The sequence below is a fragment of the Saccostrea cucullata genome, unplaced genomic scaffold, assembly GCF_032062105.1.
Source record: "Saccostrea cucullata isolate Sc308-1 unplaced genomic scaffold, CSIRO_AGI_Scuc_v1 ctg1566, whole genome shotgun sequence".
Taxonomy (NCBI): domain Eukaryota; kingdom Metazoa; phylum Mollusca; class Bivalvia; order Ostreida; family Ostreidae; genus Saccostrea; species Saccostrea cuccullata.
The window spans coordinates 27,916-44,408 of record NW_026938905.1 but is presented as its reverse complement, the minus strand read 5'-3'; the positions used below and the strand labels follow the sequence as shown (position 1 = coordinate 44,408).

The 16,493-nt window shown below is 34.8% G+C and overlaps 1 protein-coding gene and 1 long non-coding RNA gene across 3 annotated transcripts; one reads left to right on the top strand and one right to left on the bottom strand.

Annotated features, from left to right (window-relative positions):
- Positions 1-965: 965 nt before the first annotated feature.
- On the bottom strand, positions 966-3,646 carry LOC134251743 (uncharacterized). The gene is made up of 2 exons (XM_062734160.1): positions 1,755-3,646; positions 966-1,509 (listed from the first exon to the last, which is right to left on the bottom strand). The coding sequence occupies exons 1-2, from the start codon at positions 3,596-3,598 to the stop codon at positions 1,251-1,253; spliced, it is 2,103 nt and encodes a 700-aa protein (XP_062590144.1). The 5' UTR covers positions 3,599-3,646; the 3' UTR covers positions 966-1,250.
- Positions 3,647-9,327: 5,681 nt separating this feature from the next.
- Positions 9,328-13,483, top strand: LOC134251742 (uncharacterized). 2 transcript variants are annotated; one of them, XR_009988808.1, is made up of 4 exons: positions 9,328-9,584; positions 11,246-11,332; positions 11,702-11,788; positions 12,445-13,483. It is a non-coding gene; the product is annotated as an uncharacterized LOC134251742 (long non-coding RNA). The 2 variants fall into 2 exon arrangements; XR_009988809.1 differs by having other exon boundaries at positions 9,526-9,580.
- Positions 13,484-16,493: the final 3,010 nt, after the last annotated feature.

Genomic DNA, 16,493 nt, shown 5'->3' with positions numbered 1-16,493 from the left:
TGTTAGCTGGGCAGGAAAATCGAAGTACTAGATAAATATTATTAATACTGTCCTATCTTATATATATACATGTACTTGTACCTTTTCAGTCTAATCAGCATTTGACAACTTGTGGAAACCGCGAGCCTGAATTAAGCTATAATTTCTAAAGATTCTGTGATTTTCGGATAAAGGAGAAAAATATATATCATAGTCAATTAGTCATGTATTTCGAAATATTTATTGCCTTAAAAGTTACACATGGTTAAATCAAATGATATCGATTCTTTTGCGTGCAAATCTATAATTGCAAAAACCTTCCATCGCCATTTAAAAAAATTTAGAAAGTTAATCTACAAAATCTCAGTGTTGCATTGTAAACCACTAAAGTGAGTATAAAAAAGGGTTTCAGTAAAACCATTGAAAATTATTGAATTGTGCAAAAATAAAATAATCAAAGTACTCAGAAGTACAGAGAGCCGGGCTCATTTACAGAGTATAATGGATTTCTTACATGAATCACGTTTACATTCTGATGAAAAAATTATATTAAAACTATCAAGATAAGACACTGACAGTGAGTTTTTCAATCCTAATACCACGGTCCGATTTTGTCAGAATCAGAATTAATCTGGTACCGCAGCTGAATGTAAACAAACAGGTCAGTCTGGTTCCCTCTCCTGCTTTATCTCGTATGTGTAGAGAACTACGGTAACACTGATTATCAAAAATCCTTACGCTAATGAATGTTCTTTGACTTATGAAGTTTTCAAAGTCATTATTACTAATGTTTATTTTATATAGAAAAAAACTTCGTTTTATTTTTGTTGCTTTATTTAGCGTTTGTATTATCTCAAAAGCGGTTGAGAGTAAGAACTATATTTTTGCAGGTAACTTTAAAATGGCGACTATGGGGTCAACATCCTGCCTTGAACAGGATCACATAAGCCGGCAATTGCTCTTTGAGCAATAAGCCCGGCTAAAAATCAATTTCTGTGTATAGAAATCTTCTACTTAAACAATCAGTTTCCACTGGAGTCCACTGTTATTAATCCAATAAAGGGAATAACTTATAGATCCATCACTTTGATGATAAATATTACTACTGTATAGAATAAAAACAAGATTTGCCACTGTGATCAAATAAACATTACAGAATAAATACTAGATCCACCAACAGTGATAAATTCATTAAATAGAATAATTCCTCGATCCACCACAGTGATCAATTCACTAAACCGAATGAACAGCACTAGATCCACCTAAAGTGGTCAATTAACTAAATAAAACATTGTAAGGAGTTGTCCGGATCTTCGTATATTCGATGTTAACCACAATCTACTTCCGGTTTTATCGAACCCTATTCCAATAGGACTGCCAACACACACCCGGGAAGACCGAATGATCCGCCCTCGAGTACCGTCTGACGTCACCTGGAAGATCGTGTTCGATTTGCAGTCACAGATGTAAATGTTCTCCTCAAAATCTAAAGCAATGCCTGCCGGTTCTCGGAGCGCTCGATCCTGGTATCTGTAAAAAACATCGATCCAAATTTCAAATTATTAATATCAACATAAACCAAAAATATTCTCAAATTCTTACTGTAACTGCAAATGTGGATTAAACTTGAGTCCTATCATTCTAGTGTTTTACCTGGGAAAATATGTTTCTTACTTTAAGTTAATTTCGAAAGAAAAAAGAAACGTCACTAGAAACATTTTTCTATGTTAGAAAGGAAACTTTTTAAGGGAGGTCTAGTGCTGCAAAAATCTTACCTGAATAATTCTTCTCCCTCGGTCGACCTACAGACAATTGCGTCACCATCACGGTGGTAAAATCTTTTGTTGTCACGTGACACTATTACAGGAGCGGTATAAGTAAAACTTTCTTCAGTTGGAATCGAAAAAACTTCACCGCCGTCCTCGTCAAAAACTTTGACACAATCCCCAAATGACACCACTGTCTTATCCGCCATACAGGCCACGCCCTCTGGTGCAGAGAATGTTGTGACAGCACTCAGGAATTTCAGGGAATCGTTTCGAATACGATAACGCGCAATCTTGCAAACATGTGGGAGGGTTACTATGACCTCATCATCACCTGCTGGTGTGACGTCACAAGGAGCGGACTCCAGTGGGAATTCCATGACTGGATGATAGACATCTTTCTTAAACTTTTTCAGCTTGTGATTATTGTAATCCGCCATGAGGAAATAATGACCATCTGACATAAACATTCCTCCTGTAAACCAAACGATCCGCCTTTCATTAGGCATAGAGCCGTCATAATCCTTCTCCTTGATCATTTTCAGGCTGACCGGATCCGGAAAATTGTTGACTATTTGGGAAACCTTTCCAGACATGCCTGTGTAAGTTCCGGCACCTCGTGACGTAATAATCCCTATATGAGAAGGCTGCTCCGGTGAAGTCTCTATGTTGTCATGGTTGTCAAATTTCACCTGCGCGCGCAGGAGCTTTAGTTTACCCAGAGATGTCATTTTTTCCGCTGTTATTAAAAACTGTTCATTGAATTCAAATTTGTAATCTAAATCTTCAGCTTTCTCCCTATCCACCTCTATAATTTCTCGATGGAATCCTATTTGATGACGTAAACGTTCGGACGTTATAAATAGTAGCGACGAGTTTCCGTGTTTAGCAACTGCCTCGAGATATTTCATATCAAGATCCATAGCAAGTTTTGTACTCTGAAGAACAACCTTTTGATTCTCGATCTTTTTCGACTCTTTCGTATGAAACTTTTCGAACCTCTTCAAAGACTCGTCTCGAAGAACCTCGAGTCTCTCGATTGCTTTTTTGGTCAATAGCTCGATCTTCTCTGTCAGTTCTGTGTATTTCAGGTTCAGTATTGTCGCTGTCTGTGTTTTGTCGGCGATCTGTTCGTCTGCTTTATGGATGACTTCCATCATGGCGTCCACAACTTCCGTCAGTTCTCCCGTGCTCTTGATGTCGCCCGATAATTCGTCAATCGTTTTGATTCCTAGACATTCTCGATGGTTCGCTGCAAAGCACACCACACAGCAGAGCTTTCGATGCACTGGACAGAACAACTCGACATTCTTACCCTTATGCACGGTGCACGTTTGGTCTGTGTTCGATACAAATCTCTGGTTGTCGGGCTTGTTTCGAACTTCTTCAAGGGGGATGATTCGATGACCATTAATTTGTTTGATTTTTCGATGAATGCCCTTACAGAACTCGCATAAAGGCTCAAAACAGTCCCTGCACCAGTGTCTTGCCACAGTTGACTTTCCCTCTCGTTTACAGGGTGTGCAGATCTGTGTATCACTGTTCAGAGGAATCCCTTCCGCTAGTGACGTAATCAGGTTATTATTGGGAAGTTGCCCGGCCCAAGAGTCATGATTGGAATCTGGAGCCGGTACAATGGTTGGGATATGACAAACTGGGCAGGTGAACTTTCCCTCTTGTACGCAGTCTTCCGAGCTCGACGTGATATAAGCTGTTAAACACCCCTCGCAGAAGTTATGGAGACAGTCCAGCTGCTTCGGATTAGTAAAGTGACGTAAGCAAAGCGGGCACGTGATGACGTCAATCTCCGGCTCCTTTTCTCCGTTCAGTGAAGTCACTGATCCCTTATTCATGCTTAGGAAGTAAGTTCTTGTCTTAAATCTGACTTCTTTCTTTGACTAATACTATTACGATCCAGACAATATCTTTCGTCTACTTGATAAAGCCATCAAAGTATATATTGTTAAGATCCATTTGTTCAGTGAAAACTGCAAGCTCGAACCTTCTTTCTCAAAGCATAACTTATCACTACTATAAACAAACGAACATGGGGTTCTTTGTCAAAAAAGGACACTCGGACTAACCATGAAATTCGACATGTATTTCATTTCATTTAGCAGTTATAACACATGTAATTTGTCTTACATTTTATACTTAAAATAAATAATTCATGCATCCTAATACCCAAAGTAAACGTTTTATTGATTTTTTTCTAAGGTATATATGTATTTCTGTTTACTTAGCGATAATTAATTTAATTTTTATGACAAAAACCCTGTCTTTGGCCCCCGTCTTAATTAATTGTTTACGGCTTTAAACAAAATCTTTGTAAAAAGACAATCGGCACGATCAATATGGAATATCTATCTCTAAACATTGGTCTCTGAGCCTTTAAAACCTTTGTGTGTTCCTAGTGAACGGTTGGTAAAACCCTTATATATTTTATTGATCCGACTGAGAGTTGGAAAAAAGAAAAGGTGGCTATTAACATGTAATTTCTGGCCGGAGATTAATCCGAAATATCCATTTTTTAAATTTATCTATTTATTATTATTATTTTTTTTTTTTTTTGTTTACAATTTGGATATTTTAAATGTCAGGGAAGCTCACGTAAAATATCAAATCGCTAAAAAAGTGAGGAAAACGTCAGATTTTTTAGCCTAGCTGGTGATATTTTATCTCTAAATACATAACTTCTTCACTTTCAAGGTTTATAACCCGCCTCAATTCAGGAATCGTTTTGGGAGTGATTAGGATGCCTCATTTTTTTTATAACTACGAAAACAGCGCTGCCGTCTTACTTCTATTGTTTAAATTTTATTCGAATAATTTTTTCCCCAATTCGTATTTATATAGGCGAAATGACTGTTCGTTAGCATATTAATCCCCCCTTCCACGTACAAAAAATTACATTTAATTCAGAATAATTACTTTAAAATACAAAAATTAAGATAATCATCTCAGTCAATGCACAACACATATACACATATGTATCTCCTTGTATGTATAGAAACAATTCTTATACTGTAAACCAACTTTTATTCGCGTGCGGGAAAATTTCGCGAAGATCGCGACAGTCTCGTCATCGCGAATATTTCTCGCCGCGAACCAGAACTTAAAGTCTTTCTGTCTATTTAAAACAGATCGAAAAAGGCTTGATCGCGAAAATTATATCCTTTTGCTTATATCCCCTCGCAATAGAGTTGGAAAAGTATAATATATGACAATTGGCTGTGTAACGCAGTCTTGTTTGTTCGTTTTAGGTGAGTGAGTTAATATGGATCTGTACGAAACGGAAATAAAGTAATTTCCATTGGAATCGATTGTGAGGGGATGCTTCGCCTTATTTGTTTTTCTTTTGTATCTAATTTAAGTTGTCATACAGGGGTTCCGGTTTGATTCGTGGACAAGCCAGGCATTTTCTCTGGCAGCATAGTTCTCAGTTCCTGCTAGCATAAATCGCACTTTATAACAAAAAAAAAAAAAATATTGATTGCGTCCAGGGGGAAATAATGCCATCATGTCTTTACATGTGTATATAAAGTCGCCTTTCTTTTCGTTTATTTCTTTGTCTTTCACAAACCATTTTATTTTAAGACATGAACAGTTAACACTAACTTGCAGTTCTGTTAATTCTCTACAATTTAAACAAATAAATATTTTCTTTCAATTTCGAAAGAAAAAAATGTAATATTGTAAGGGCAATAACTCGCTCATGTATAAAAGATCAGTTTGTCAGGACAGATTACCGCGCTTGAGATATTAAGGTGGAATGCCACACCAAGTTCTTTGAGTCAGTCAAACAATGGTTTCAGCATTGAAAGGTTGATATTAGCTCTAAAATATTTTATATTAATTTTTTTGTATTTTTTCAAAGAAAATGAAAAATATTATTTATATCCAAATAAGATGCTGTAAATGATTTGCATCATATTTATATCTAATAAAATATGTAAAGAAAGGCTGGTTAGACTTTTTAATTCTTTTTTTTTATTAATGAAAATAAAACACATTATTTGTGAATATTTTTTAAACCTATGGATAAAAAAATATTTGCAATTTACCATATTTTAAAAAGAAATTTAAATGAAATTGAGAAATTTTAGAAATTTTGTTTTAATATTTGGACCTAACCCGATCAAACAAAGACTGATCCCTATCAAAATTAACACGAAATGAATAAAATACATGTACTAATTTATAGCCTCCTTCAAGTATTTACATAGTCCGAAAAATCGTACGTTTTCCTGGCCTTTTTACGATTTTGATATTTAAAATGCCAGGAAAACGTCAGAACCGGCGCCATTACGAAAACTGGAAAATCTCCGCCTCCAACTGGAGGCGGCATTCTCGAGTTGATATAAGATATTTGCGAACTAAATTAAAATTCAAATTTACAAGCTATCAATAGTACAATGCTTAAAATACTTACCAATATAGTTTTTATGGTTCGTTTTTAAATTATACAATTTGTTGAAAAGATTTTATCACATTGTCGAGATTTGTATTCATACCGTGCATTTTAAAATCGTGCAAGTTCTGTAGCGAAATGTGGAGTGATATTTCCTTAGTGAGTACTAGAGGCATTGTGCATTTGATAAATGCTGATTTCGGCATTTAGTTTGGTTTGCAAGTTCCAAAAATGAACTCCGGTTGGAGAAGGCGAAATTTCCTTTTTACATAATGGCGCTGGTTCTGACGTTTTCCTGGCAAGTAAAATATCAAAATCTTAAAAAAGTCTGGAAAACGTCAGATTTTCGGATTAGTATTTACAATGAAGAAATCTATATGATTGTCAAGTTCAGTTATGTTTTAACCCTTAATACACCTAATCAGATTAGTGTTCTAGGGGAAATGTTATTTAATTCCAATAATTGTACAATTATATATGTTTGGGATCAGTTTAAGTTTGATCGGGTTTGGCCAAAATTTAAAAAAAATTAATTTCTCTAAAATTTGGCCATTTCGTTTCAATTTCTTCAATAAATTTGATTAACAAACATATTCTTCCCAGTTGTGACTGGTTTTAGAAAGATTTTAACCACAAGTTAAAAAAAATATACACAGATTATGTGTTTTTCATATAAATATATTTTTTTAATTTAAAAAATCTATACGGCTTTTCTTTACATATTTCATTAGTTATTTATGTGATACATTCATTTACGGCAAAATTTTTACAGAAAGCATCTTATTTGGATGTAAATAACTTTTTTGATTTTCTTTGAAAAAATACAAAAAATCATATAAAATATTAAGAGGCCGTGTCAGTAACCATTGAGTATTGTATATAAAGTGAGTGGAATGTGAAAAAAAATATTTTGCTTTAATATTTGGGTGCGTGGAAGTATAGATGAATGTCCTTTCAAACATGAGTTATTTGGGTCACATCTCCCTTGTTACCATAGCAACGGTGATTTTAATGCTTGAAAAGTGTGAAATTTGATTATTGATAACCCTGTCAAAATTAATTACAGAATCAAACTATGTTTTTCTTAATTTCAATATACATGGGAGATTTAATTTTTCCCATGTTTATTTTAAAGCATTTGGGGCCTACTTTGCTTTGTTTCTACCAAATGCTGTAAAATCAACATGATTTTTATAAATATTTTACACGAAAACGCAACCAAACTCTATCATAACCATACATGCAATAGAAACTACGAGCTTTGAAGTTATAAATCCAATATTAAAAAATGGTAGTTGGGTACTCTATAGCAAATAATTTGATTTAGAATGTACTACAAATATGAAAACGCGTGAACGATTACCTCCCTTTTGTGGAACTCTCCTGCTGATAAAGAACAGAAAGTTGCTGTTGCAGTAGAAGTCGGAGAAGGAAAACACCATGTAAAGATGTACAAGTTTAGCTTTTAAAAAAAGCTTAGAGAGTCAGCCAGTGGATTTTTCTTCTCTGTGATAATGTTTTAAAGAATCATAGAGAACTGAAATAAATGCCTTCAACAAATTTTAATCAGTAGCAGAGTTGGCCACTAAAATCAAAACCTCGTCTTAATATTTTTTTTTGCATAGGAATAGAAGCGTTGGTACATGCATATTCTTGTATTTTTTGTCTCAAAATCAAAAGAAGGGAAAGTATGTATAAACATTTAAGTTCCAATTCACGTAACATAATTCGAAGAAGTTATAAACCTACAATCTCATTACTGATCAGATCTGTAAGATTTTAAGGGGAGGGGGATATATGGCAATTATGCCATTTTAAGCAAAACGGAGCCCAATAAGCTTCACTATCATCCTTGTTAGAGTTTATCATGCCGCCGGTTGAATCACTCTTGGCTATGTGTTCAGAAAAGGGAAACACCCTTGTCCTTGCCAAACTTAAACACCCATACTGAACCCTCGTTTTTTTGAGAATACCAATATAGGATTATTGAAATACCTAGTACATTTAAGAATTTAAAAAAATAAACATTTATTGTTCATTAAATTAGGCAACATGTAAGCTTTGACTGTGTAGCCTAAGCTTTTTTAGTTTATTAACTATCGTCATTTGACTTAACTAGCTGAATTTTGGCTTAACTTTTTTTCATAAAAAGTAGAATTGAAATAAAACAAACATTACTAAGACCTACAAATTCATTTATCAGACTTCTTATAATATAATAAACCTATTAATTCATAAATATGATTGCCACAACCTAGATCATCAGGTCGTAGTTTATGAAAAACAAGCTTATTTACGGATAATCGCATGCGCAGATTCGGGGGGAGGGGGGGGGGGGCCAGGGCGGGGCCAGAGGGAGTTATGGTTTATGACATTTAATTGCAAAAACTAAAAACCTTCTTAGAATGAAAGTTTTACACACAGTCACACAGAAGTATGAATTTATGACATTGACGTTTTTGAGTATATAATACATAGGGGTAAATTCCTTACGCCATATATTTGGTCATAGGGAGTTGCGGTATAAAATTTCATTGCAAAAGCTCAATGGCTTATAGAGATATCGCGCGAAAACAAAAGTGTTTAAAAGAGACAGAGTTTCTGAATTTAATACCTTGCCCTTTGACCTAAAAATCAAGAGGGTCTTCCAAAGGCCGTATAAGGTGTAAACAATTGTGTAAAATTTCTCTGCAAAAGCTCAAAGACTTCACGGGATATTGCGAGGAAGTGAAAGTGTTACAGACAGACAGAACTACAGATAGACGGACAGACAGACTGAAATTGGTATCCTCTATTTTCAACGGGGAGCAACAAACGAGCAAGCTTAGCCAGTTGTGTTTTCTTTCCGAAGTATCTGTTGTATGACTTAACAAGTCAGTCCGCTAATAAGCATCGGGATCGAAATGATTTGTAGCGAAAACGAAAGTAAAAGCAGTAAAAACCGAAAAGTTAAAAATATGTAATAAACCAATGTTTGTGCTGTAGATTTAAATACATAAGTAAAATACCTTCAAGATATTTTATAAAAGAGCGTCAATTGACGCGTCAAACACTAGATTCATCCAACAGTAGCAACTGTATGCTTCGCTGCGTAGAACACATGATCAGGCGCGAACCAGTCAAATTACTGCGAACCAGTAAACTGTTTGAAACCCTCTAGATACAAAAATAAGCATCGGGAAATTCCTTTTTGAGTTGAATTTACAGATTACTTTGGTGTTTAATAGGGATTTGATGGTTTATAATCTATATTGATTTTACTGAAATAAAATTAGCAGGAGTGATTTACTGCAGAACCACCTCCCAGAATTCCAGGTCACGCAAGCGCATTGGAAGTTCTTCGTACCATAATTAGTCAGCCCGCGGGCTGACTAATAAAGCAGGTCTTGTGCGGTTACAGAGGACATGACAGCATCAAGAGTTTGTAGGTGACTGAAAAGTACTATTTATAGTCCGAAATATCTGACGTTTTCCTGGCTTTTTAACTATTTCTATATTTTACGTGCGAGGAAAACGCCAGAACCGGCGCCTTTACGAAAAGTGGGAATTCCAAGCAGCGGCATTCTCGGGTGTATTTTCGATACTTGCAATTACTTGTCAAACTCACAATTTATCAACAGTACAATGCCTCTAGTACTTACCAATATAGCTTTTATGGTTTGTTTGTAAATATATGATCCGATGGAAACATTTTTTCTGACTGTCGAGATTTGTTTTCATTTCGTGCGTTTACAAATTAAAAAAAAATATACAAGTCCTGTATCGAAATCAAATGATGAGTGATTATTTTCTTTTCATTAATATTGTCAAGTACTAAAAGCATTGTGCCATTGATAAATTGTGACAACGGCATTTAATGCGGTTCCCAAGTATGGGGAATCAACTCTGACTGGAAATGGCGAAATTTCCAGTTTTCGTAATGGCGCTGGTTCTGACGTTTTCCTGGCACAGAAAATATTAAAAAAAAAACTGGAAAATGCCAGATATTTCAGACTTTATTATTTAGAGCATATTCATCAATCACTGATAAGGTCAAATTGGTAGATTTCCACTCATGTATGTCTGCGTATTAGTGTTCTTTTGATAAGTAATATTTCAAACAATATTTCTTAAAATTCATAGCCATACCCGCTATACCTCATTATCTCAGGTCTATCAATATATATTTTTCGGAGAGCTACAGTTCTGCAGCTACACTAAAACAAGATGATAAAACTTGAGGTTGCTAATATTGATTTGAAAAGGGGAAGGGAAACTAGGATAACAGACTAAACTCTGGTTTCAAAATTTGCTCCTGACCCTTAAAGTCGAGGGGAGGGAAACCAGGATTTATAAATTTTAACTACAGGAAATTTTGACTTCCCAAATAAGTAAGGAGTGGGTGGGGTGCTATTCCTCCTAAGCCCTTGATCAGGTTGGGCACAATTTCCGAATACGATAATTCTGAAAATGTGAGACTAAATATGTAATATCGCGATTACCTCGCAGTTATCTAACTTACTACCACTCTTTTGGGGGGGAGTCGAGAAAGCTCGAATCTCACGAGATTACAGGGGCACAATGGCATTGTTTACAGTAGTGACAATCGAATGATTTGAACAATTTTATGCCGAAAGTACAATGTATTGCCAAGAATTGAATTCCAAATAGTAGATTGTCAAATAAGGAAAGTTTAGATTATTTTATCAGCTTTAAAATGCCATGATTTTCAATGAAAATTTAATGAGAAGAGCCCGCTTAGTTAAAAATATCGTAAAAAATGTAACATTGAAGGATTAGCTCCTCTCAAAAATTAATTAGGCTGGTTCAGCGATTGTTAAGGACGGTATTCCACCAGGATTTTTTTACTTATCTGTCCTCAAAAATTCTACAATGATCGATCTTGCATTGTATTCAATAGCACATTTGTCCCAAGCCAACAGACGTTCCCTACCTCCATCGCGAAAGAGTTCCACTAAGTCATGTAATCGCGATATCAAGTATTGGAGTATCCCCTTTGTCCAGTTTAATGTCTTAATATATCATATCCCAGTCACTATATATGCTATAGGCTCAAGTAAGTTTGTAAACAGGTCTAAAATATTTTCAGGAGAATCATGATGATGATCAGTTGCAATGTGAACTACCAAATAACCATGAAGTACAAGCAGATCCAATTAATGTGGAACAAATAAAGGTTTGTATTGAAATTTTTACATGTACTGAATTATTATGCCCAAAGAGCATGAACATATTTTTGTTTGTCCTTTCTGTCTATCTGTTGTCAGCTTTAACCTTTACCATGACTTTTGAACTGTGAGATCATATTTGGTATACATAATCCACTAATTAAGTTCTTTTAGATTACACCAACATCAGTAACCTTTAGACCTTGATCTTTTTGCTAAAACTAGCTTTTCTATATTTGTTGACGCTGGGGGCATACTGTTTCACAAACTTATCTTGCTTTAAATTACTTTAAGCATCAGCTTGTTTATTATAAAGAATCAGCAACTATATGCAGTAGGGTCATGTAAATTTGTAAACAGATATGAAATACTTTCAGGAGAATCATGATGATGATGAGCTGCTATGTGAACTACCAAATAACCATGAAGTACAACCAGATTCAAAGCATATGGAACAAATAGAGGTTTGTACTGAATTTTTTACATGTACTGAATTGTTTAGAACTACTTTGAGCATCAGCTTGTTCTTAAGAGCCCAGCCTCAAAGAGTACCGGTAATCACTTTGTTCATCCATTTCTTTGTTGAGAGATAACTCAAATGCTATATGTCCTGGAAACTTCAAACTTGAAAGGATTGTGACTCAATAACTTAAATCCATTTGACCTATGAACTTCATATTTTAAACCCAGACAAGAAGCCTAAAATGGGCCCATATTGCTCACCTGGTCTTCTGTCAAAGGTTGTTAAAGACTGATATCACGAGGCACATTTGTGTCATGTAAGCTGTGCTTTTGAGGCAGGTATGAAATGCATTTCAGATAAGACAATTTCATTGAAGTCTACTGTGACCTTAGCATTGAAGTTTGACATTGAGTTAGGGTCATGGCACACCACCTTATCATTAGGAGCATTGTATGCCAAGTATGAAGCTGTTCCATGAGGCATATAGAAATACAGACCTGAAAACTCCATCAAATTTTACCTTGACCTTGACATTGAAGGTGTGACTTTGGCTCAGGGCTGTGAAACACTGTCTCAGCATGAGTATTATTTGTGTCAAAATGAACTTGTTTTAAATGAAGTTGTTAGTTGGATTGATTTTGTATCTTTCTTTTGTAGGTGGAATCAACTTCAGACGACAACTTTTCCAAACACCTTGTGAAAGTCATCTGAATGCCAGGATTCTCAAGAGCATGAAGATAGTCCATTACATAGGAGGAAGACCTTGATTATGTATCTTGATGCCATTGGTGAAAAGGCAGAAGTCTAACACTGACTGTGAAGAAAATGACTTGACAGCTGAAGGGAACATGAACAATTTGAATCAGATTTCTGATATGGCTCTTAAAGCAGTGAACTAAAAAACATTTTCTTACTAAGTTTAAGATTTTGATATCAAAGTTTTTGGAAGGGGGATATAGGAATCACCCTGTTTGTTTGTCCATCTGTCTGTGGACAACACTTGGATTATACTGCTCTAGCTCTAGTTGGTTAAAATAGATAATATCTAAAATCAAATGTGTCATACTTCTTGTTTATTGTGCATAAATGTACTCTGAAGAACATACTGTATAAGTAGAATTTTTAGCGAGGATTTAATTTTGGCATTATTAGAGATGGTGCTGACATCGCTAAAATTGAATATTGCTAAAAATTAATGTCTTATTATTTGTAATAGCTTCTTTAGTAAACATTTTAAAATCGCTAAAATTACTTCTGGCTAAAAATAAAATACCAGACTTTGGTAGAAATCGCTAAATTTGCATCTCGCTAAAATTTCCACTTATATGATATATTATTATTTCTAGCAAAATATTTCTGTAAAATATTTGACTGTACACTTAAGAAAAAATTCAGTCTCAGAATCAGGTACAAGATATGCTGTAATGGTGCCTAGTTGTGTCGCCTGCATAGCAAGGGGACTCCTAGGGATCACTTCTCCATTGTCTGTCAGTCTGACTAGCTGACCATCAGTCTATCTATCTGTCACAATTTGATATGTCATTCCTGACTCCTGAGACACACATTTTCAATGGAAAACTCTTGTTTTACGTTTATATCTGTGATACTTTTAGTGAGCATTGATATTTGACCAGTTGATTGGTCTTTGATAGTAAAATAAGATAAAACTTGAAATATAAAGTTGCTGTAAACTACATTTTCACAAGCCTTGCTGATGTTAAGGTTTATTTTCATTTGAATAAGTATAAGGTCGTCTTGTGTTTAACAGGCACGACTTCTCATTATACCCCCTGTAAACGAAGTTTGGGGGGGTGTATATAGGAATCAGCTTGTCTGTCTATCTGTCTATCCGTCCGTCCCTCTGTCTAGCTGTGCAAACATGTATGGTCCATATCTTTCTTACGGAGGAACATTAGAATCTACTACTCCATACAAAGATTGCTCATGACCTAAGAGTGTGTCATGACCTTGACTCAAGGTCATTTGGGGAAGTTCAAGGTCACTGGAAGAAAAATTTCATTATTTGTGTCCGTTCCATATCTTTCTTATGGATTAACTTGGTAAGTTCCCATTTTACAAAAAGATTCCTCATGACCTAAGGGTGTGTCATGACCTTGACCCAAGGTCATCTGTGCATGTTCAAGGTCACTAAAAGAAAAATTGTAAAATTCATGTTTGGCACATATCTTTATTTTGGATTAACTTGAATCTACTACTTCACACAAAGAGGGTTTATGACCTGGTGTGTTATGACCTTCAGCAAAGTTTATTTAAGTTCAAGGTCACTGAAAGGAAAATTTCTTAATATGTGCATGGTTCATATATTGCTTATGGGTAAACTGGTTAGTTCCTATTTCACATAAAGATTCCTTATAACCTAAGGGTGTATCATTACCTTGATGCAATGTTATCTATGCAAGTTCAAGGTTATAAAAGCAACAAGTTCATAATTCATGTTTTGTACATATCTGTCTTATGGAAAAACTTGGTAAGTTCCTGTTTTACACAAAAATCGCTTATTGTATTGAGGATGTGTCATGACCTTGACCCAAGGTTCTTTGTGTAAGTTTAATGTCACTGAAAGGAAAAACTTCATAATTTGTGCCTGGTCCATATCATTCTTATTGATAAACTTGGATACTTTCTTTTTTACACAAAGATTTCTTATGACATAAGGGTGTGTCATGACTTTGACCCAAGGTCAATTGTCCAAGTTCAAGGGCACAGACAGTAAAAAAATTATAATTCATGTCTGGTCCATATCTTTCTTATGGATAAACTTAGAAGGTTCCCATTTTACACAAACATTGCTTTGACCTGAGAACTTGTCATGACTTTAAACCAAGGTCATTTATGCAAGTTCAAGGTCACTGACAAAAAAAAATTCATAATTCATGTGTGATCCATACATTTAGTCTATTTTTAGGCTGCACCTTCGTTTCATTTATAAAAAAAATTAATGAGCAATTACATTTGCACTAAAATGTTTTAGCTTTTCTCTCTTCTCTTCGATCCATAAAATATTCATGATTTAGAACTTCTGAAAAACCCAGCGGGGGGGGGGGGTATTTTGTCCCATTTGGACAGTTCTAGTTGTTTTTAGGTTTATAACTTGAATAATAAACATGGTACAGCAATGTAAATTAGCCAGTAGACAGCATTGGAGTCCCTTTGGGTTGAACATTGCGTCATTTTGACATATAACTTCAGCTTTTGTTATGTCATATATGGTCAAGTTTTTGCGTATTTGGTCCACATTCTGACTATATTGTATAACTATTAGAATTTGTAGAGCAATGGTACTTATTATTACTTATATGATGGGGTAAGTACAACAGTATAGTTGACAGTTGATCAGGATGCCATGACCCAAATATTCCACTTGAGAGGCTTTAATTTCCTGGGTGTATGTTTCATGTTTTGCCGATCCTAGTCAAGTCAGTTGCTAGGGTATAAATTCCGTTGCTATGGAGATTACTTTTCCTATTGTTTTGTAAAAAAGTCATACATTTTATGGAGTTTTTTCTAAAGTACTATGTTTCTGTAGATATGGCATCTAACTATTAAATATCTGTTGTAATATTTAAAAAAAATTGTCAAAACTTGCGAAAATCCATTGAAAGTGTTTTGAAAAAATGCAAATTTTGATTTCTGAAAAAAAAAATTGGGACATCCGACTACCAATTTTTATTTTATTATTTCATAGTATTGGGATATATCTTTAACTTTGTATGACATACAATATCTACGGTTGTTGCGTTTTTAAGTATTCAACTTTTGAAAAAACTTAATTTTCCATGGATATTCCCATCATGAAAACCTTGTCATTTTTCGGTTGCCATAGCAACCATATCAAAATTTTTGAAAATACTTACAGACATGAAGATATTTTCTTCTGATGCATCTTTCATTATTTCAGTATAAGAAAACAAATTTAGACCTTCCAATTGTTCCCTCCTCTGCATTTAAATATGTCTAAATTTGTATTATTTTACAATGTTTCATTGAGAATTTACTATGCAAATCACATTTGTTGCCATGGAAACCAATGATGATGAATAAATTTGTAACATTTGTCTTAAATGTGTTTTTTGTTGTTGTTCAAATATTTTAGGGTGGTTTTTGCCCAATTCAAAATTTTTTACTTTCCATGTAAATCTCAATGGTTACTGACAGGGCCTCTTAAAGAGCTACACTTGTAATGCCGGCTTTTCAAAGCTGAAACCATTGTTTAAAAAGGTTGACTCAGAGATCTATAAAATAAAAAGTTGGTGTGAAAAGAAGAGGGGGACTGGGTAGGGCACCCCAAATAATTACTAAATCTCATATACTTTGGATACAAAAGAGAAGCCTGGCTGGACCCCCTCCTTTTAAAGCAGCCAGTTATTCAGGACTCCAGGAGAATTTGAACTCAATTTTGGCTTTTTATGGATAATATGCCGACTCGATTAAATCCGATATTTGATCTGTTGGTATCAACTTCACATCTAGACACAGTTCCTATCCTTGTACGTGGTCTAACTGAAATATCCTCATCTCCGATACTGGCTACACGAACCCATAATTCACCATTATTGCTGGTAGCACACAGGTGTTTCACTGACCCATTTTGTTCAATTAGAATATTCTGACATTAAAATGTCCCTTAATACAGTGAGAACTGTTTAATCTGACACCTGTATAATACATCACTCTGTGTATTCCGA